The 23,798-nt window shown below is 39.5% G+C and overlaps 1 protein-coding gene across 40 annotated transcripts in view; it reads right to left on the bottom strand.

The window, feature by feature from the left end:
* The window catches only part of si:ch211-281l24.3 (uncharacterized), an 88,354-nt gene that overhangs the window by 12,522 nt on the left and 52,034 nt on the right, over positions 1 to 23,798 (bottom strand). For 33 of the 40 annotated variants that reach the window (XM_051678591.1, XM_051678603.1, XM_051678610.1 and 30 more), the window contains 3 exons: positions 19,296 to 19,709; positions 12,377 to 12,838; positions 1,331 to 1,744 (listed from right to left, as the gene is read on the bottom strand). The exons of 4 other annotated variants lie outside the window; for them this stretch is intronic. In XM_051678591.1, the coding sequence (XP_051534551.1) occupies positions 1,331 to 1,744; positions 12,377 to 12,838; positions 19,296 to 19,709 (1,290 nt within the window). The remainder of the gene's footprint in view (positions 1 to 1,330; positions 1,745 to 12,376; positions 12,839 to 19,295; positions 19,710 to 23,798) is intronic. 3 more of the 40 variants (XM_051678615.1, XM_051678621.1, XM_051678631.1) reach the window with 3 other exon arrangements.

Genomic DNA, 23,798 nt, shown 5'->3' with positions numbered 1-23,798 from the left:
TATTGGTTTGTGATGCTCTGCGTTTGGAGAACTTTCCTGTGTCATCACAGAGAAGGAACATACAGTAACTAAAAATGACAGCGAAGATTTCTTAGTTTGAGATATTTTCTGTTCTATTAGAATCATGTACTGAGATAAGTACAGCATATGAATAAAGATTATATGTAAGGCGATGCGCACTTGACTCTGTCGTGAAACGGCTCAGTAAAACGGACAGTAGCTATAAGACAGACACTGCTGGCCACATTCAGTACAATGCTGCACAAATAATTTTAATAATTTCCGTTTTGTTTCCAGTACTAAATATTTAACTTCTCAATAAAAACACCCTTAAAATGATTTAAAAGATTTTCTGAGAAGCAAAATGGCTTAGGTTAGATTTATGTCTGCAAAGTTTGCAAACATTTTATCAATGGACATTCAAGATATATTTTTTAAAAACAAGTTCATATCTTAATAAATAATGTTTCTTCATGGTGCAGCATCTAACCTTTGGGCACATGTGACATTTACAGTCTTATTTCTTATAATACAGTTTCTCGTACCATTAAACACAGTACTCACGTGTCTGGATGGTGAAATGCAAATGATAATCGTGTGCAGATGAGGATATGCATAGTAAAAAAAGGCGCTGTACACTCCATTTATGGTTATTTTGGGAAGGAGACAGGGTGGGGAATGAATCACGTGCATGTACACACAATCTTCCTCTAGTTGGGATTTATTAAGGGAACTATGCGCAGGTTCTGGTGTATGTATGGTTTTATAAATCTGAATTTTTTTGTGCATCCGCAAAATCTGACTTTTGTGCTTATTCACACTTTTAGGAAGAAATCCAAGCAGAGTTTTATACATGAGGCCCCTGGAGATTATGTGATATCAGACCGGTCATCCGGGTATTGCGAGTCAACTTTCCTACTTCTCGTGTCACTCTGCAATCTCTATAAATAACCTCATAAAATTATTTCAACTGAAATCAATATATCATATCCATTCATTGATTTATTTATCTGGTGAGTAGTCATGTAAAAAGCGGGATAACAAGCAGTCAGACGGTCATTTTGCCAAAATAAACACCATCAGAACTCCGACACAAACTGGAGGTGGAATTCAGTTGTTTCTGGAGACTCTGAGATCTCTTTCTCCTCACATAATAATGTCATTTCAGCTCAAATCACTATTTGATGTCCATTTATTTATTTATTTGGTAAGAGGCTGTGTAACAAGTGGGATAATGTTCAGTCAGCCGGTTGTTATTGCAAAATAAACCCCTTCAGAGTGACACAAGACAACGCCTTTTTTTTTTTTTTTTTTTTACCAGAAAACCCACCTCAGTTGTGAGATGTAGGGCAGACACTGGAGGAATCCCCTCACTTCACTCTCTTCATCTGACCAGTCTCTCAGCTTTACTGGTTTCTTCTCTGTTTGGAGTTTCAGCACTTCTAGGAGGATGGAGCTCTTTCTCTCTGAGAGGTTTATGATCCAGACTTCAGGAACTGACTGATAAATTGGCTGTAATACTGGAAGGACACTCCTGCCTGTTTGACTCTCATAGTCCTTCACATGTGAGTACAGATCCAGCAGGAAATCACATTTCTCATAATACACAAATGACAACAGTATCTTTGCAGTTGCTTCTATGGTCTCTTTCTGGTAGAGAGCAGCTTGAAGGCACAAATTTAAGAATAATAATCGCTTTCTTTTTTCCCATAATTCAGATGATTTCTGCTGTGGTTCAGTAAATCTAAACAAGGAGTGAAAAGATTCTGTTAGAGATGACAAAGGAGCAAAGAAAACGTTTTTTTTTTTTCCTGAAAATAATCACATCACAATGTCTTAAAGTTAAACAGTAAATACACTAAATTAGCTAACTGTAAAGTGTGCAACAAAACATTTACAAATGATCTATATTAGTCAGTTTTGCTCTGATTTTTTTTAAAGAGTGGCTATACTGTGTTTGTGTCTTGAATAACATGACTATAAACACTTAATCTACAGCTGTATTAAAGGAATATTCTAGGTTAAATACAATTTAAAGGTGACGTGTGTAGGGTTGAAAATCAGCAAATTAATTAATTTCTGTGTTAAAACCATATTACCTTACAAAAAGAGACCTTTTGCATTCCAGCGCACACAGATGATGCTGATAGTGATCTATCATTCTATTGGCTGAGGTGTTTGTATATTAGAAGTCTGCAAATTGTCAAATCTTGTGTACAGTGGCAGTTAATTGTGGTCTGCTGATTGGTCAGTTTAAACGTATCAGGTCTGGTTTTGGTCACATGGTGAAGAAAAGTATAAGAGAAGATTGTAACTTATGCCAAATCTTTTTTCTCTGAGCTTTGCTCTTGGATTCTCCTCTTCTTCATTATCTGAGCTTTGCCTTCTTGAGTAACTATGTTACAGACCAGACTCTAGCTCTCAATGGCATCTCTCTTTCTCTCTTCTCTTCTAAAGCTACTCTCTCTCTCTTCTTTCTTTAGTTCTCTTTTACTCAGGTAGAATGCATACTGGTCTCAATTATTATTACATGCATATACACTGCTGTTCAAAAGTTTGGGGTCACTTGACTGAAATTGTTCTCATGATCTTAAAAACCTTTTGATCTGAAGGCGTATTCTTAAATGTTTTAAATGAGTTTTGTAGACAAAAATATAATAGTGCAAAAATATTAACTGATTTAATTACAAAACTAGAATTGTATTTATTTATTTTTTTTAAGTTTTTTGAAATGGATAACTTTGACCGAATAATAAAGAAAAGCAGCCAATAAGTGCCCAACATAGATGGGAACTCCTTCAATACTGTTTAAAAAGCATCCCAGGGTGATACCTCAAGAAGCTGGTTGAGAAAATGCCAAGAGTAAATTTCTGAAAATTCTAGACAAAGAGTGGCTGCTGTTGCGAAGACACCAGGGCAGTTGTGTTAAGATCCATGTGCAGTTTAATAACAGTATAAATAGTACAAAAATGTAGCAAATAAAAGGATAAATGAAAAAGCAGGCAAGGGTTCGGTACACAAGAAGACAGTCCAAGAAATGCAAACCAAGTAAATCCGAGAGACAGAGGGGTAATCCAGTAAACAGGCAATAGGTCCAAAAACACTAGGGCTGCCCCCATAGTCGACCAAACGTTAGTCGATGAGAAGAGTCTTAGTCAACCAAGTTTTGACTAGTCGTTTGGTCGCAGAAAAAACTCCACAGAAAAACGACGAACAGAAAAACTGCTGGTTGGACGTTAGGTGGTACTATGGGGTAATTTTCGTTAAGCAGGGTTAGGGTTAAGCCTACACAATAAAGCAAGACACCTTGATTTCAAACTTTGAACTTTATTTTTTATTTATTTTCACTAAAAATTCAAACGAAACTGGAAAAATAAGTGCAATTAAAATGTGTGTTGTTCTTGAAACACAAACTTTTTGAAAGATGGCTTTTCAACAGTTGTGAAGGGAAATATCTCTCTGGCAAAGAACCCACTTCATTTGTGCATTCTCTACCAGTCGGATAATTCTTTATCCAGGAAAATACATCGTGTGTGTGAATAAATTAGTTTTGTTCCCTCCTTCACGTTATATATATATGGGTTAGGGTTAGGTTAGTTTAGGGTTAGGTATTGCGATATAATATATATATATATATATATATATATATATATATATATATATATATATATATATATTATATCGCAATTTCCAATACATCGGCAACTCCTGGGTTGAGGGATTGGTGAATTTTCTTGCTTTAATGATTTTGCATTGAAAATGTAATTAATTTATTAAAAAAACGAAAAACTTAAATCAAATACATTTCTAAATTCATAATGCAAATGACTCCAAATGAAACGAAAAAGCAAATAAAATAATGTGATAAAAGAATATTATATATATATATATATATATATATATATATATATATTTATACACACACACACACACACACCTTTCCATTTACAGTCAGGCAAGTATCCGTCTAAACATGCAGGCGGAAAATTAATTACACATATGAAGACATAAAAACAATTATAAACATAAAAATAATTATAATGATGATAATGTAACCCTGTGTTAAATAGGGTTAATAAATAATAGCAATATGTTAAAGTGATTTATTAACGTCTATAATATAAGAGGGTTTGTGGTTGAAAATATCTGTGACTAATAACTGGGTGGTATAAAGTGTAATTTGATGTTGTACTTTATAGTAAACACAGTTATATAAGATATTTACGGTAAAAGAGCCGAGAGCTCATGGGAAGGCTCGTTGAGGGAAACCCTAAAAATGTATATAGTTTGTGTGAAACGTACTGGTGCTAACATGTGGGAACTATCAGTTTGTATGTGAATCATGACGTGATTCCTTGTTCGTGTATGCCTTCTTTGATGCAAGGTAAATGTGTAATAGTGCCCTGACATGTCAATCAAAAGAGTGTGAAATGTATATATATAGAGACAAGAAGATAGGTGGAGAGAGGAAGAGGAGGAAAAGAGAAGAACCGAGATGAATGGTTGTAAATTGCTGTATTGTTTGTTTAAAGAGTGTAACTTTTTTTTATATTGAGAAGAGATAACAAGGAAGAGCCTTTTGTTTTGTTGAGTGAACTTGACGGTAAAGATCCGGAAGATTTCGGGTGTGATTGTTCACTGACGGCGATCATACAGATTGTTTGCATATGGACGCTGAGAGACTCTGTATACTAAGCACAAGTGTGTTTTAGTCGTCGAGGGATTTATTTGGTCACTGTGGAAGAATCCAGATAGCTCTTTGAGTCACCGGACGCACTCAAAGTTCCTCTGGCTAAAAGGGATTCGGACGGTGAGAAGAGACCAAGAGACTGAATCATATTAGTGCGTGATTCATCGCAGTTCGCTGGAGAGGAGGACTGTGAGCCCATGTGAGAGCTGAAACCAAGCGAGAGCTCGATTATTGGACATCGGGGAGATTCAGGTACTCAATATTTGTTTCTGTTGGCTCTAAAAGAGTGAAGAGGCCACTTTACCATTTTGAAGGCCACTCCGAACGCAAGCTACGACACAGGCCTGCAACGGTGTGTGTGTGTTTGTGTGAGTGTGGGCCCACTGTGCGTACATTTTATTACTGTTTATTATTTTATTTTATGTAAATAAATATAATTTTTTATTATACATTTGGGTTTATGTGCATTGACCGACATACAAGCCCTGTTACCCCCCAGTAGTCCAGACCCTTGTTCTCCTGAAGCCATAATCAGGGCTATGGGAGAAGTGTTGAACAAAGCACATAAAAGTTACAGTGATGGCACTGCTTATCGGAGGTTGCATACTTTCTCTGGTCTAATTCCAACTCCCCAAGGGGAAGAAAATGTTGAGGGGTGGATAGACCAGGCTCGGATGATGATCCAAGAATGTGAATGCTCCGACAAAGAGAAAAGGAGACGCATCATTGAAAGTCTAAATTGCCCTGCTCTAGAAATTATCAAAGCCGTCTGGTTTTCCAGCCCGGATGCCAGCTCATTGCAGTATCTGGAAGCCTTAGAAAGTACTTTCTGTTCATCTGAGTCGGGAGAAGATTTGTACTTCGAATTCAGACTGCTCAGACAGAGCCCGAACGAACCTTTGTCTGACTTCTTAAAATGAATGGAAAGGTCCCTAGCCAAAGTAGTTCAAAGAGGTGGCATATTGTCAGAGAATGTAGACAAGGCTAGAGTAGAGCAGTTAATTATGGGAGCTGTGGAATCAGACTCGATGCTGCTGCAGTTGAAATTAAGGGAAAGAAAAGCTAACCCACCGACTTTATTAAGGCTGTTAACTGAAATTCATGAAGCTGAAGAGCAAGAGGCTGCCCAGCACAAACTGATCTGGACAATGGGTCCCAAGTAACTATCGTATTTGAAGCCTGGTACATCAAATACTTACCTGAGGTGGCCATTCATCCACTAGCAGGGTTGTCCATCTGAGGCCTAAGTTCATCTAGCTATCCATACAAAGGGTACATCGTTATCAATGTTTCTCTGTCTGACACCTGCAAAGGGGCTGAGGAACCTACCCCCATCTTAGCACTAGTGTGCCCGTAGCCCAGAGGTCCGCAACAATGCCCGGTGATCATAGGCACAAATGCCAGTTTCTTTAAGCGGCTCACTGCTTTTACCGAGAATTTGTCTGACCTTGAGGTGGCGCAGGCATCGCGAATCCATACGCACGCCCCGTGTCAAACACCGACTTCCGACCGCCTGGAGGGAAAGGTTAAGTGGGTGGGGTCAGGGATGCTTACCATTCCATCTAGAGGGGAAAGTTATGCCGTCTGTAAAGTAGAGTCGGATAAACCTCTTAGGGAGGATATCTATGTCATTGAAACTGCCTCAAGTAATTCTCTGCCTGCAGGAGTGTTCATTCCCCCTTTAGTCGTGCCTACATCAGCTGTGGACATGAATAGTTTCAGAGTGCTGCTGCAAAACGAAACCAGTAAAGACATCATTATCCCTAGTGGGACGGTGGTGGCACAAATGTTTTCTACCAACAACGTCTTAGCACCGAACAATGAAAAGACCATTGACCTGAAGTTATTTGATTTCAGGGGATCGCCCATACCACCCACCTGGGGGGAGCGATTGCATCACAAACAGAGCAGTGTAAAGTGTTTTCCATGGAAGAGTGGGATGTGGGGTTAGCCCAAGGGGTTGAACACCACATTCGCCTTAATGACTCAAGACCTTTCAGAGAACACTCTAGGTGAATAGCTCCAGCTGATATTGATGTGAGGAGACATCTGAAAGATCTCCTAGCAGCTGGGATTATAAAGGAATCCCGGAGTCCCTATGTGTTGCCTATTGTGATTGCTCGCAAAAAGAATGGAACTGTTAGAACGGGCATTGACTATCGTACTCTCAAAAGTCGCACAATACCTGATCAATATACCACTCTGTGCATAGATGATGCCTTGAACTGCCTCTCTGGTAGTAAATGGTTTTCAGTATTAGATCTGCGTAGTGGCTACTACCAGATAGCCATGTCTGTGGCAGACAAGGAGAAAACTGCCTTCATATGCCCATTAGGCTTCTATCAGTTTGAACAGATGCCGCAAGGGATCACGGGGGCACCTGCGACGTTCCAAAAGATAATGGAGCGGGTGGTAGGAGACATGAACCTGTTACAGGTGATAGTGTACCTTGATGACCTCATCATGTTTGGGCGTACCCTCAAGGAGCACGAGGAGAGGTTGTTGAAGGTACTGGACAGACTGGAGAATTGTGGGTTGAAGGTCTCACTGGATAAATGTCAGTTTTGCCAGCCCCAAGTGAAATATGTCGGGCACATTGTGTCTAGTGCCGGTGTGTCGCCCAATCCGGATAAGGTAGCTGCAGTATCCCAGTGGCAAGATCCTACAAATCTAAAGTCGCTGAGATCTTTCCTTGGATTCTGTGGGTTCTACCACAGGTTCATAAAGGGATACTCTACCATAGTAAGGCCTCTGATGGAGTTGACAAAAGGATATCCACATGTAAAAGGTTGGTGTAAGTCTGCGGAGAAGAAGTACCTCAGAGAAATGGACCCATTTGGAGAGCGATGGGATGAATCCTGCTCTGAGGCTTTCAAATAGATAATCCACTGTCTAACTCATGCACCTGTACTTGCATTTGCAGACCCAGCAAAGCCCTATGTACTTCACGTTGATGCCAGCTTCAATGGGCTGGGTGCCGCATTGAATCAGGAGTATCCTGAAGGGCTGAGACCTGTGGCTTATGTGAGCCGTAAGCTGAGCAGTACTGAACAGAGGTATCATGTACATCAGTTAAGAGTTTCTAGCACTGAAATTGGCCATAGTGCACAAATTCCACGATTATCTGTATGGTGCTAATTTTGTAGTCAAGACCGACAATAACCCACTCACATACGTGTTGACAAGTGTGAGGCTGAATGCCACTGGTCATTGTTGGCTAGCTGCTCTAGCCAATTATAATTTCATCTTGCAGTATAAGCCAGGGAATCATAACACTGATGCGGATGCGTTGTCCTGATATCCCGGTAACAGTGACCAGTCAACCTCGTGGACTGAAGTCTCAGTGTCAGGGGTAAGAGCTATCTCCCAGTTGGCTGACAAGCCACAGAATGAGAATTTGGTTAGACTGGTGGACCAGTTGGGAGCATCTCCTGAATGTATTCCTTCTGCATATGCTTGCCCAATGTTAGGAGGGGAATACATGGAGCACTTAACAACTCTTGACTTAAGAAAAGTGCAAGAACGAGATCCTGTCATAAGCCCGTTCAAATATCACATTGAGCGTGGCGAAGTGCCCATCCTTGAGAAGGGTGTGGACCCTATATGGAAGATTTTGCTATGACAAGTTTCCAAAATGGTAGTTCGAGACACTTTGTTGTACAGGGTGATGCAGAGCCCAAGTGAGAGGGAGAGGCTACAGTTAATCCTTCCTGAAGAGTACCTGTTGAGAGTTCTGAAATCTGTTCATGATGATTCAGGCCACTTAGGAGTGGACAAAACTACAGAACTTGTAAAAGACAGATTTTACTGGCCGTGTATGAGTCATGACATTGAGAAATATGTAAAGGATTGTGGCAGTTACATAACTCGGAAGTCATTGCCTACTAAGTCTGCACCATTACAACAGATACCTAATAGTGGTCCACTTGATCTGGTGTGTATAGACTTCCTGTCATTAGAGTCAGATATGAAGAGTGTGTCAAATATCTTAGTCATAAAGGATAATTTCACCCGTTATGCCCAAGCCTTTCCTACTAGAGACCAACGTGCTGTTCCTATGGCCAAAGTCTTTGAAAAAGTCGAAAAGTTCTTTGTCCATTATGGGTTACCCTCCCGCATTCATTCGGATCAGGGGTGGGATTTTGAGAGTAGCCTAATCTGTGAGTTGTTAAGCTTGTTGGGTATTAGAAAATCATGGACTACTCCTTACCACCCCCAAGGTGACCCACAGCATGGGCGCTTTAATAGAGCGTTGCTTTCGATGCTTGGAATGCTAGAATCCGCGAAAAAGAGTAAGTGGAGTCAGCATGTTAGTCAGCTCGTGCATGCCTACAATTGCACTAAGAATGAGGCAACAGGTTACTCCCATTATTATCTTTTGTTTGGACGTGAAGCCAGACTGCCAGTTGACATGTTTTGGAACCTCTGTAAATGGTCAAAAAGAGGCGATCCACCATAAGTATGTAAAAGAGATGAAAACTGAGCTTCAGAAAGCATACAAATTAGCTTCTGAGACAGCTGACAAAGCTCACTTGAGAATAAAGTGAGATATGATCAGAAGGTGAATCCACAAGGACTTAGTGCAGATCAGGAATCTGACATTTACGGGAAAGCATAAGTTACGGGACAAATGGAATGCCTTACCTTATGTGATCACTGAGAAATTGCCAAACCTACCAGTGTACAGATTGAAACCAGAGACTGGGGAGGGAATGTTAAAAGCATTGCATAGAGATCACCTATTGCCTGTAAGAGAGAGTGTGAGACTACCAGAACCTGTAAGGGAAAAGCAAGATCCAAAAGGTGTGGTGACTTGAAAACAGGTAGTGAGAGAGAAACAAAAGTCAGGGACAGACAATGCTCACTTACCTAATGCAGTTTTCACAGAGGATGTGTTGGATAGTGTAACAACACCTGCACAGGATTGGTACATCCGAATATCACACTGCAGGACAGGTACAGGATAGCAACAACTGCTGCCCGAGTTACACCAGGAATGCACAATCCCTCCATCAGTGCTCAGACTGTCCGCAAAAGGCTGAGAGAGGCTGGACTGAGGGCTTGTAGGCCTGTTGTAAGGCAGGTCCTTACCAGACATCACCGGCAACAACATCGCCTATGGGCACAAACCCACCTTTGCTGGACCAGACAGGACTGGCAAAAAGTGCTCTTCACTGATGAGTTGCGGTTTTGTCTCACCAGGGGTGATGGTCAGACTCTCATTTATCGTCGAGGGAATGAAAGTTACACCGAGGCCTGTACTCCGGAGCAGGATCGATTTGGAGGTGGAGGGTCCGTCATGATCTGGGGCGGTGTGTCACAGCATCATCGGACTGAGCTTGTTGTCACTGCAGGCAATCTCAATGCTGTGCACTACAGGAAAGACTTCCTCCTCCCTCATGTGGTACCCTTCCTGCAGGCTCATCCTGACATGACCCTCCAGCATGACAATGCCACCAGCCATACTGCTCGCTCTGTGCATGATTTCCTGCAAGACAGGAATGTAAGTGTTCATGGCCAGCGAAGAGCCTGGATCTCAATCCCACTGAGCACGTCTCGGACCTGTTGGATCAGAGGGTGAGGGCTAGGGTCATTCCCCCCCAGAAATGTCCAGGAACTTGCAAGTGCCTTGGTGGAAGAGTGGGGCTCACAGCAAGAACTGGCAAATCTGGTGCAGTCCATGAGGAGGAGATGCACTGCAGTACTTAATGAAGCAGGTGGCCACACCAGATACTGAGTGTAACTTTTGATTTTGACCCCCCCCTTTCTTCAGGGACACATTATCCCATTTTTGTTAGTCACATATCTGTGAAACTTGTTCAGTTTATGTCTTAGTTGTTGAATCTTTTTATGTTCACACAAATATTTACACATATTAAGTTTTCTGAAAATAAAAACAGTTGAAAGTGAGAGGACGTTTCTTTTTTTGCTGAGTTTATATACTTCATGGTTACATCACTTCCCTTCTCAGTATTGTGTTTACATGGTCAAGACATTGACCACTAGTTGAAGGACTAGTTATCTCTTAGTAGTGACAAGGTTGGAAAGTGATTCTGTCACAATAGTGTCCAGTTAACACGTGTATGCATGACTATAAACACTTTTTTTCCTATATTTTTTTACAAACAGAGGAACGAGTTGAAATATTTTGTGTGGTAATTGACGGTTGCGGTTGGTAAAGCTTAAAGGAATATTTCACCCAATAATGATAATTCTCTCAACATTTACTCACACTTCTGCTGTCTCAAACTCAAATGACTTTCTTTCTTCTGTAGGACACAAGCGAAGATATTTTTATGGAGATGGGTGTTTTTGTCCATACAGTGCAAGTCAATGGGGTCCAACACTTTTAAGTTCCAAAAAAGACAAAGGCAGTATAAAGATTTTCACTATTAGTGTTAATTTTGTCAACTATTTTTTAATTTAGTCTTAATCTTAATCTTGTGTCAAATGACCTTTAGTTTTTATCATATTTAGTCAACCTTATCCTGTTTTTTTTTTTTTTTTTTAGACAAGTTTTAGTTGACTGTTGCTGTCATTATTTCACAAACATTAGCTTTCTGTAAACTACTTGAATGGTACCTCACTGTGCTTGCTTAGTCCTGATATGCCACGCACAGCACAGGAAAGGAAACTGCTGCTCATGCCATCCAATGAACAGGATATTTGGATTGTAATTGAGAGAAAAAAAAAACTGACTATAATATTTTGTCTCTTCTTTTTTTTTCAACAAAAATAAAGAGAGATTTTGGTAAAGATTTTACCAAAAAAGTCTCGTCTTTTTTCGTCAACAATATTGCATGTTGATATAGTCACAGTTAATGTTTAATGATGTCGGTGCCGTCTCGTCATCGTCTCATCTCGTCTCAGTAATGGAAAAAAAGGTCGCCGACGAACATTTTTCGTCATAGTTTTCGTTAACGAAATTAACACCATTCACTATAAATCTTGACATCTGCTTTTTCTTCGGCGATCATGATTTGAAGCTCAATTATACTTCCTTGCACTTGATGCATAAGCAGAGCGAGTGCACAGTGCATGTACAGCTAGAGTTTTCGAGCTTGAAATCGTGATTGCCAAGGACTCTGCAAATTTCAAGATTTATAGTAAAACATAAATTACATTTTGGTCTGTTTGCACCCAAAACCAATATCGCTTCAGAAGTAATGGACTAAGCCACTGGAGTTGTATAGATTAACTTGATGCTGCTTTACGTCTTTTTTGGAGCTTAAAAGTTTGGTCAAAAACTTTGAAGAAAGAAAGTCATTCAAGATTGGAACGACATGAGGATGAGTAAATGATGAGAGAACAAGCAGTTTTAGATGCACTATTCTTTTAAGTTGTTTTAATCTGGAATATTCATGTAAGCTGATAATTATACTTTTCTATGTAACATATAGTTTCTATACTGTGTGTGTGTCTTTACTCATGACACTAAACAATCTACAGCAACATCAAAGTCTTCTGCATTATATCACATCAGTGTGTACTGATGAAGCTGATACAAGAGAAACACATGAACACAGTCACTCTCTCCACTGGACAAACACTACTTACAACACTTGTATGACAAATATTGTGAGCAAGATAAATATTGCTAATAATGAGAAAAATAAATGAATTTCAACGGAAGCACCAAATACAGTAAAGCAAACACAGAGCTGTCTTTCCCAACAAGACTCTCACCTCAGTTCAGAGATGTAGGGCAGAAACTGGAGGAATCCCCTCACTTCACTCTCTTCATCTGACCAGTCTTTCAGCTCTACTGGTTTCTTCTCTGTTTGGAGTTTCAGCACTTCTAGGAGGATGGAGCTCTTTCTCCCTGAGAGGTTTATGATCCAGACTGCAGGAACTGACTGATAAATTGGCTGTAATGCTGGAAGGACACTCCTGCCTGTTTGACTCTCATAGTCCTTCACATGTGAGTACAGATCCAGTAGGAAATTACATTGTTTAGTTTGAAATGCATTATCAGGGGGATGGTATTCAGAGACTTTTCCACAGGGGAAATTTGTGTAGCTGCACACAGATGAAATCAAATTTGCCCCTTTAGTTGAAACACACTCTGATGCTGCAATGCTTAAATTCAGCAGACAGAGCAGAGCAGACCTTTTCTTCTGTCCTTCTTCTAAAACATCTTTATAAAATCTGAGGACACATAAATATAACAAAACCAATGTCCAAGTGAGAAAATAAGTAGTTACAGCTGAATTTGAGCAACAATGTTTTTATTGATACAGTAGATAGAACACTTAGCTAGTCATTGGTAACATGTTCTAGCATGTTGCTAGCATTTCTTAGCTCTTAGCTAGGCATTGCTAGCATGTTTTAGATCTTAGCAAGGCATTGCTAGTGTAACCGGTCCTGCTCGACCTGCTCCAAATGGTATTCGAAATGGCATCTCCAGTGTGGGAGGCGGGAGTGCTAACAAGTCTACAGCCTTAAGCTTCAGTCGCTAGTGTGCCTCTTGAGGCCAGAGGAGTGAGGTTTACACACTGCACAGCTACCTACTAGCTGGCTACCGTTACACTAGCATGTTTTAGCACTTAGCTAGGCATTGTAAACAGCTTATTTACCCATTCCAAAGCATCAGTTATTTGAAAGTGTGTCACAATAGCTTAAAGGAATAGTTCACCCAAAAATGAAAATTTTCTCATTTACTCACCCTCATGCCATCCTAGATGTGTTGGACTTTCTTTCTTCTGCTAAACACAAACAATGCTTTTTAGAAGAATATTTCAGCTCTGTAGGTCCAATAAAACTTTTTGGAGCTTTAAATTGCTGATCACCATCCACTTGATCATCATCATCTTTTTCTTTCGGCTGCTTCCGTTAGGGGTTGCCACAGCGGACCATCCGTAATCCGCTTATTTGACTTAGCACAGGTTTTATGCCGGATGCCTTTCCTACCTTCAGAGCTGAAATATTTTTCTAAAAATCTTAATTTGTGTTCTGCTGAAGAAAGAAAATTATACACATCTGGGATGGCATGATGGTAAATGATGGGGGAATTTTAATTTTTGGGTGAACAATCCCTTTAAATATAAAGTAAAGCTTTTAAGAACTAGGAACATGTATCATTTTATATGATAAATGCAATTCTTAAGTATACTGTAGCAAGAAATTTTATTGTCACAATGGGAATTATAAATTCATTAACAGATTAAGAATAATAATTTCTCAAATGTCATATTTCTTCACCCTCTTTAATGTTGCAACATTATAAATTAACTTTCTTATAAGTCACTTTGATAAAAAGAAGGGCTGGGTATTGCCAGCACCTCACAATACGATACATATTGAGATACACGTCATGATTAGATATATCGTGATACATCACGATATATACAGTATATCACAACTTAATACATTATGATTTGATTCAGATTCACAAGTTTTCAATGCCAATTCATTTAGGCATGTATCAGTTATAATTCCAATGTTTTGACTGTTAGATGCAAATCTAAAGGCTACCTAAAGTTAGACACAAATAAATAGGCCAAAGCTTATTAGCTAATATTAAACAATTACGTGAAACAATGGAACTTTTATTTTGGTGCTAATTCTCGAGGGGCACCACCTCCTCTCTTGCGGGTGGGCCACTGCCGTTTGCACTACACTACTGCTAACGATAACAATATTGTGCATGTTAATTATCATGGTATACCTTATTATTGAATATCGGCAAATGTCTATTTACAAATATTTACACTGATATGTAGAACAAGTGCCAAAACTGTACTGTTTCTTTAAGACCAGTGGAAGGGACTTTGACAGAGGTGTTTTGATCAACTGGTTTTACACCATCCTTGCTATATATCATTAGAATTGAATGTTTCTTTTGTTGTTTTTGAGCACCAACTGACTGTAAAGAACAGAAAGGATATTAATTATATTATTCAATGAGAAATGGAATGCATGGATCTCGTCTTTAAACTCACATTACATGGAACAATTAAAACCAAATTTTTACTCTCAACACAGTAAGATCTCAGAGCTAATCTTCGCCACTACTCAACACTGGTTAGTAAAATCTGAAAAATTACCAGCCAGAGGCTAACTACTGACATTTTTAGTTGCATATGCAAGTGATTAACGCACTTTGTAGATGGTTGCACATAGAATAAAATAGCAATCTTGGGATTTTAACAATCGACATCAGAATCGTTCAAATGAAGATCGCGATTAAAGTGAGAAATCAATACCTTTGCCCTAGTAGTGCCAAACGCGTGAGAGAGTGCCCGCAAGTCCGTGAGAGAAACAGGCTCAGTTGCAGTCTTTCTCGTGCCTCAAAAGCGTCTATGACTGCACTGAGGAACACCATTTTCAGAGTTTACACTTATGTAGACAACCGGCTGCTTCTTTATTGAAATGCTGGATATGATATGAATGCATGAATAGTTGAATGTAAATATCGATATATGGATCTAAAATATCGATACAATATTGTGAGAAAAAGTTTAGCAAAATATTGATATTTGATTGTATCGACACAGCCCTATTAAAAAGCATCAGTCAATGATATTGCAACTATAAGACAGAAGTACAGTGATGGACTGGCCATCTGGCACACCGGGACTTTTCCCGGTGGGCCTGTCGAGCATTGGGCTGGCCAATCGCCCCACTCTTATTTATTAAGCACTTAATAAGTAATTTACTGCTGTGCATGGAAAACACCAAATACTCCAAAAGTATGATGAAAAGGCACTACCAGATTAAACCGTGCACCACTAGAGTGGAGCAGGACCAACTCTCCCGCACAACTCATCCACTGGCCGCAGCGCAAGAGCCGAGTGGGACAGAAGCTTTTATTTTGGCATTACACTGAAGGAAGATGTTTCTGTTTGTAGTTGAGTTAACAAGGGCCTTTTAATTCAGATAAATGCTGTCATCCACTGCATCTTTCCACAAAACCCAGTGTTATAAATTTACTTTTGATTTAAATAGTACCTTTAAGTGACCAAGCACATTAAGAATCAAGCAATTGTGCAATTAGTGAATCTAGAGCACTGTAAATATGACACACTCAGCACATTAGCCTCACACGTGCTTAGAGCATGTGTAATACACTATAGAGAAAAGAGCTGCACACACAGTAAGCGCAGCGTATAGTGCATGTAGACTATTTATTTAATTCAATCGCAGCCCTTGCGGTTTGAAAATCGCACTACGTTATTTTGCAAATTTAACCGTTCAGCCCTAGTACTCATACCTCAGTTGGACAACCACTGGTCTAATGTGATGTCTTGTCAAGAGGACAAGGCTTGAATTTACAATACAAATATTTCACAATTTGTTTTTGTAATTTTGTTTTATTTCAAATTTATGATCATTTTACAATTTTAATATAGCTTTGTGCTTTTTGCACCCACATTCTACTGCAATGTGGGATGCAAATAATTATATATATATATATATATATATATATATATATATATATATATATATATACACATACAGTACCTTGAAAAAGTATTCAGACCCCTGACCAATTCTCTCATATTACCAAATTACAAATGGTACACTGAAATTTCATTTTGATTGATGTTTTTTTTTAAAACACTGAAACTCAAAATCAATTATTTTAAGGTGTCACAGTTTTTTGTTGGGAAATATTTTTATGAAAAATAAAAAACTGAAATATCTTGCTTGCATAAGTATTCAACCCCCAGACATTAATATTTGGTCAAGCCACCTTTTGCTGCAATAACTGCTTTAAGTCTTTTGGGGTACATATGTACCAGCTTTGCACACAGTGACAAAGTGAATTTGGCCCATTATTCATGGAAGATTTGCTCCAGGTTGTTCAGGTTAGTTGGGTGACGCTTGTGGACTGCAATTTTCAAATAGTGCCACAGATTCTCAATAAGATTTAGATCACGACTTTGACTGAGCCACTGTAGGACATTTAACTTTTTGTTCTTGAGCCACTCCAATGTTGCTTTGGCCTTGTGATTTGGATCATTGTCATGCTGAAAGGTGAATTTCCTCACAAGCTTCAGTTTTTTAGTGGACTGAAGCAGGTTCTCTTGCTGTATTTCCCTATATTTTGCTCCATCCATTCTTCCTTCAATTCTAACAAGATGCCCAGTCCCTGCTGATGAGAAGCATCCCCACAGCATGATGCTGCCACCACCATACTTCTCTGGAGGGATGGTGTGTCTTGAGGCATAGGAAGTGTTAAGTTTGCACCACATATAGCACTTTGAGTTTTGGCCAAAAAGCTCTATCTCGGTCTCATCGGAACACAAAACCTTCTCCCACATCGCAGCTGGGTCACTCACATGCTTTCTGGCAAACTCCAAACGTGCTTTCAGATGGTACTTTTTGAGTAACAGCTTCTTTCTTGCCACCGTCCCATACAGGCCAGCATTATGCAGTGCTCTTGATATGGTTGACTGGTGCACCATTACTCCACTCCCAGCCACTGAATTCTGTAGCTAATTTAAAGTGATTGTTGGCCTCTCTATGTCTTCTCTCACAAGTCTCCTTTTTGTAAGAGTGCTGAGGTTTGAGGGACGGCCTTTTCTTGGTGTGCCTGGGTGGTGTGGTACAGCTTCCACTTCCTGATTATTGATCCAACTGTGCTCACTGGGATATCCAAACATTTGGATATTATTTTGTACCCTTTCCCTAATCTATGCATTTTTTATTATTGGAAACTCATCATACAGGATTACCAAGGGCGATTCACCACGCATGGGAGCACTGAGCCCGAGCACACGGGCTCACCTGAAAAGGGGCATACCATGAGTATTGGGCCTGGTGCCGTTACTCCTTCGCCGAGTTTGTCACCGAATAGTGGTGTTGTGGACAAAAAGGCGCACATTATCACCTTTTGAAAAAGGGGAAAGTCACAATGCAAGCGATACACCCAACCGGCCACCCGGTCTACCTGCTGTTACCGCGTAACATTCGGGTCGAAACCAGTTCTATGTGTAGGTAATAAAATCTTGCAAAAGTAATGGGTGCAGCCCAACCCACAGCTCTGCATATGTCTGCTAGAGAGGCCCCCCCTTGCCAGTGCCCAGGAGGACGCAACACCTCTAATAGAGTGCGCCCGGACTCCCAAGGGTCACAGCAAGTCCTGAGATTGTTATGCGAGAGAAATGGCATCCACAATCCAATGAGCTAGCCTCTACTTTGAGACAGCTTTCCCCTTCTGATATCCTCCAAAAAAGACAAAAAGCTGCTCCGAGCATCTAAAGCTCTGTGTGCGGTCCAGATAGATGCACAGGGTGCGAACTGGACACAGAAACGACAAGGCTGGGTCTTCTTCCTCTGAAGGGAGCACTTAAAGGTTCACCATCTGGTCCCAAAAAGGAGTGGTGGGAACTTTGGGCACGTAACCAGGCTGGGGTCTCAAGATTACATGACCCGCTAGGTCTTCCAGGAGCCAGACATGGAGATTCCAGAGGTCTGGCCGTGGGTGCTGGAGCGTGCCCTGCCCCTGAGAAGGTCCTGCCTCAGAGGAATGCGCCAGGGAGGTGCAGCTGCCAGGAGCATCAGATCCGAGAACCAAGTCCGGTTGGGCCCATACGGCGCATTGAACAGGACTTGCTGCTCGTCCTCCTCTAACTTCTGTGGAATGCTCTGTGATTGCAACTTTAATGATGCACAGGTGGATGCCAATGGTAAAGTAATTGTGTCCTCATTAGGGCAATTTCTTTCATCGGTGAAACCTGGCAGCTTCCACAACACAGTGGTTGAATACTTATGCATGCAAGATATTTCTTATATATATATATATATATATATATATATATATATATATATACACAAACACACACACACACACACACACACACACACACACACACAGTTGTGCTCAAAAGTTTGCATACCCTGGCAGAAATTGTGAAATTTTGGCATTGATTTTGAAAATATGACTGATCATGCAAAAAAACTGTCTTTTATTTAAGGATAGTGATCATATGAAGCCATTTATTATCACATAGTTGTTTGGCTCCTTTTTAAATCATAATGATAACAGAAATCACCCAAATGGCCCTGATCAAAAGTTTACATACCCTTGAATGTTTGGCCTTAACAGGTGTCTAAAACAAGGCCAAACATTCAAGGGTATGTAAACTTTTGATCAGGGCCATTTGGGTGATTTCTGTTATCATTATGATTTAAAAAGGAGCCAAACAACTATGTGATAATAAATGGCTTCATATGATCACTATCCTTAAATAAAAGACGTGATGCATGATCAGTCATATTTTCAAAATCAATGCCAAAATTTCACAATTTCTGCCAGGATATGCAAACTTTTGAGCACAACTGTATATATATATATATATTAGTGTTGATAAGGTGGTACTTGATTGGTCTGATTTGAAGCTGGTACTTAGCCAGAAAAGTCTGAGAACCACGGCATTGGCCTAATATTTTAAGCCAACCCATTCAGAGTTGCTAAATTTCTCATTCTGAATCAAGAAATAAAACAACACTATTTGGTGTACAAATTCCACTAGCAAATGTGTCTTTTTCTGTGGAGTTTTGTGCCAAACAAACCATAAATGATTAAATAAAATCCAACAATATCAGTTGCCAAACATACAAGTTAAAATACTTTAGTTGATTTGTGTCAAAGTTTTACCTCAGTTCAGAGATGTAGGGCAGACACTGGAGGAATCCCCTAAAATCACCCTCTACCAGTGACAAGCGTTTCAGCTCTACTGGTTTCTTCGCTGTTTGGAGTTTCAGCACTTCCAGGAGGATGGAGCTCTTTCCTTCTGAGATGTCTATATACCAGACTGCAGGAGCTGACTGATAAATTGGCTGTAAGGCTGGAAGGACACTCCTGCCTGTTTGAGTCTCATATTCATTTGCAATCGAGTACATATCCAGCAGGAAATCTGATTTCTCATAATACACAGATGACAGTAGTGTCTCCATAGTTTTTCCTATGGCTTCTTTTTGGTGAAGAGCAGCTTGCAGGCAATGATTTAAAACAAACAATCTCTTTCTATTCTCCCATTCCTCAAAGGTTTCCTTCTCTGGTGAAGTGAATCTACACAAACAGATATTTTATTAGATAGGTGAGATGAAAAAAAAAAACAGTGCTCAGAGTGATACACTACATTTTTCTAATAACAATTTCCTCATGTTTAATACAAATAAAAAACAGGAGACAAAGGCCACTGCAGTAAAAAAGTATTGTGATATATGAAATGTGTGTTCTAATAGCATTATACAGTCATGTGAAAAAGAAAGTATGCCCTCCTTGAACTCTATGGTTTTACGTATGAGGACATAATAAAAATCATTTGGTCCACAGCAGGTCTTAAAATTAGGTAAATACAACCTCAGATGAACAACAACACATGACATATTACACCATGTCATGATTTATTTAACAAAAATAAAGCCAAAATGGAGAAGCCATGTGTGAAAAACTAAGTACACCCTTATTGCTTCCATAGGAATTAAGAGGCTTAGTAGCAGTCAGGTGCTGCTAATCAAATGCCCTTGATTAATTGATGATCAGCAAGTGTGACCACCTCTATAAAAGCTGAAGTTTTAGTAGTTTGCTGGTCTGGAGCATTCAGGTGTGTGTTAACACAATGCCAAGGAGGAAAGACATCAGCAATGATCTTAGAGAAGCAATTGCTGCTGCCCATCAGTCTGGGGAAGGTTATAAGGCCATTTCCAAACAATCTAAAGTCCAACATTCTACAGTGTGAAAGATTATTCACAAGTGGAAAACATTCAAGACAGTGGCCAATCTTTCCAGGAGTGGACATCCCAGCAAATTTATCCGAAGGTCAGACTGTGCAATGCTCAGAGAAATTTAAAAAAAACTCAAGGGTTAAATCTCAGACTCTACAGGCCTCAGTTAGCATGTTAAATGTTAAAGTTCATGACCATACAATAATGATAAAAAGACTGAACAAGTATGGTATGTTTGGAAGGGTTACCAGGAGAAAGCCTCTTCTCTCTAAAAAGAACATGGCAGCACGGCTTAGGTTTGAAAAGTTGAATCTGAACAAACCACAAGACTTCTGGAACAATGTCCTTTGGACAGACGAGACCAAAGTGGAGATGTTTGGCCACAATGCACAGCGCCCCGTTTGGCGAAAACCAAACACAGCATATCAGCACGAACACCTCATACTAACTGTCAAGCACGGTGGTGGAGGGGTGATGATTTGGGATTGTTTTGCAGTCACAGGGCCTGGGCACCTTGCAGTCATTGAGTCGACCATGAACTCCTCTGTATACCAAAGTATTCTGGAGTTAAATGTGAGGCCATCTATCTGACAGCTAAAGCTTGGCTGAAATTGGGTCATGCAATAGGACAATGATCCCAAGCACACCAGCAAATCTACAACAGAATGGCTGAAATAGAAAAGAATCAAGGTGTTGCAATTGCCCAGTCAAAGTCCAGACCTCAACCCGATTGAAATGCTGTGGCGGGACCTTAAGAGAGCTGTGCATAAACAAATGCCCGCAAACCTCAATGAACTGAAGCAACGTAAAGAAAAATGGACCAAAATTCCTCCAACGATGTGAGAGACTGATAAAGTCATATAGAAAACGATTACTTGAAGTTATTGCTGCTAAAGGTGGTTCTACAAGCTATTGAATCATAAGGTGTACTTAGATATTCACACATGGCTTCTCCATTTTGGTTTTATTTTTGTTAAATAAATCATGACACAGTGTAATGTGTTGTGTTGTTGTTCATCTGAGGTTGTATTTACCTAATTTTAAGACCTGCTAAGGACCAGATGATTTTTATTATGTCCTGATATGTAAAACCATAGAATTCAAGGAGGGTGTACTTTCTTTTTCATGACTGTAATTTGTTTTGATGGTACTGTTGATGAATTTGGTATGTGCACTCAGTCAGCATTCTGCACTTTCATGTAGTCATCTCTTTCCTTTATTTATTCATGCTTGTTCTCGTTATGGTGTTGCATTAATGCATTCATATGTTAATACATTTATAATAAAGATTAAATCTAGCTCAGAAAAACTACATTTCAGCCAGGACCACTTCCATCAAATAAAATATAATCTAAAATGTATTGACAATTTGAAGCAATCTGTAGGTAGTATGGGTTTTGTTCTGGAAAAACTCCCTGTCCATCCATGCACTCATACATGAAAGAGCAAGAAGAGCAAAGAATAAACCCTCCAGAGGTAACAGAACAGATCCAGCAAAATTCCATTACAACTTAGTGAACATTTCATTTGCATGTTCACTGAATGGACAGTTGATTTAACTTCAAGTAATTAGCAAATTGGTCATTCAAGAACAAGGTATAATAACACAGTGTATATAGATTTACAATGGATTGCCATTCTGGAATTCCTAAAAACACATTAAGAACACAGATTATCAAACCAGATATTAAGCAGACTAGAGTCAAAGGGCCGTCAGATGAGGTAGAGCTGAAAATCGAGGAGAATGTTAAGAGCAGATTGCATCCAAGCAATAGAGAGGCAGCTGAGAGAAATAACAGGGGTCTTGAAAAGAACTCCTCTGATATTTGTCTAATTTTTATCAGTAGACTTCATGATCTGCTGATTAGGAGTGTAGCAAATACTCCGGGGCAGTTAAGATCCTGGTGCAGTTTAATAACAGTATAAATAGTACAACAAAGTAGCAAATAAAAGGATAAATGAAAAAGCAGGCAAGGGTTTGGTACACAGGAAGACAGTCCAAAAAATGCAAACCAAGTAAATCCGAGAGACAGAGGAGTAATCCAGTAAACAGGCAATAGGTCCAAAAACACACAAGCAGGCTGGGAAATACAATGAACAGGCAGGAGTGAAAACAGGAATTGTAATAACGCTCAGAATTGCAGAACAAGACTTTGCACTGAATGCTGTAAACAGGGAACTTAAATAGTCAGAGATAATATGAAACAGGTGAGAGTGTAATCAGTCTGAGCAGGGGATTATGGGAAATGTAGTTCGTGAAGGGAGGGTACTCTGGAGATGGCGACCTCAGGCGGCGTTCAGGAGAGACTGCAGGCGCTGCAGGTGTAACTAGGAGCTTGACTAACATGACCTGCCTGAATTAATCCGATGCTTCATATTATTTGCACAGCAACTGTCAAACAAGCATTATTATGCAAAACAAACCAACATTAGCACCTCTCTAAAGTTCTAAAGGGACTATTGTTGATAAAATATTACACTGACTACTTATTCATTTGCACCCAACATCCAAAAATTATAAAATGATGCACAAATATATTTTTTATCTTTGAAACAGAAAAAGAAACAGGGTTTCTGAAGGTTTCATGAAGTTCAATTTAAGACCTTTTTAAGACCATGTAAATTAAAATGTAACATTCTCAAACATGCATCATCACTATTTTTAAAAGCAGAGGAAGTGCATATTATATACTTTACATTCATACATGAAGATGAATATGATGAACAAGTAACCCAATGTTATTTAATTCACTGCAGATCAGTGCCATTTTAATGTTTAATCATTAAAATGTGATTTTTAATAATATAATGTGATTTTAGAATTTTGTGTCCTACACAGAGATCGCACTGTCGGAGTGTAGGGAGAGTTCACACATTCGGTTTACTCATTTCATTTTAAAGGACTAATATATCAGACAAGAATGAAGCATCACAGATGTTTTATGCCAACAAGCCTTAATAGGATAGTTCACCGGACGTTTGCTGGATTCCATCTCTAAGATAACGTTACCTAGTGTTGCAGACTGTCTTTTGACACTGTTAAATAGCGGAAGCACTGAGTCAATGCTCTCGGAAATGCGCATAAATGTCACATCCTTTGGATTTTCCCGGTAAAAGCAACCCACTCCCTTTGCATGAAAATCAGTCTACAGGCTTTAATAGGCAACCTAGGAAGTCCGGGAAGGGCTCATTTTTTAAGTTGCATTACAAGCCGTTCACACATTGGCAAAAAAAAAAGGCGAATATTACATGAAAATTGTTACATACTGCACCTTTAAAGAAATAGTTCACCCAAAAATGAAAATTCTCATAATTTTCTCACCTTCATGCCATCCCAGATGTGTTTGACTTTCTTTCTTCAGCTGAACACAAATTAAGATTTTTAGAAAAATATTTCAGCTCTGTAGGTCCATACAATACAAGTGAACGA

Source organism: Myxocyprinus asiaticus, chromosome 39 (assembly GCF_019703515.2).
Source record: "Myxocyprinus asiaticus isolate MX2 ecotype Aquarium Trade chromosome 39, UBuf_Myxa_2, whole genome shotgun sequence".
Classification (NCBI taxonomy): domain Eukaryota; kingdom Metazoa; phylum Chordata; class Actinopteri; order Cypriniformes; family Catostomidae; genus Myxocyprinus; species Myxocyprinus asiaticus.
Note: the sequence above shows the minus strand (reverse complement) of the source record. Positions and strands in the feature narration are given on the sequence as shown.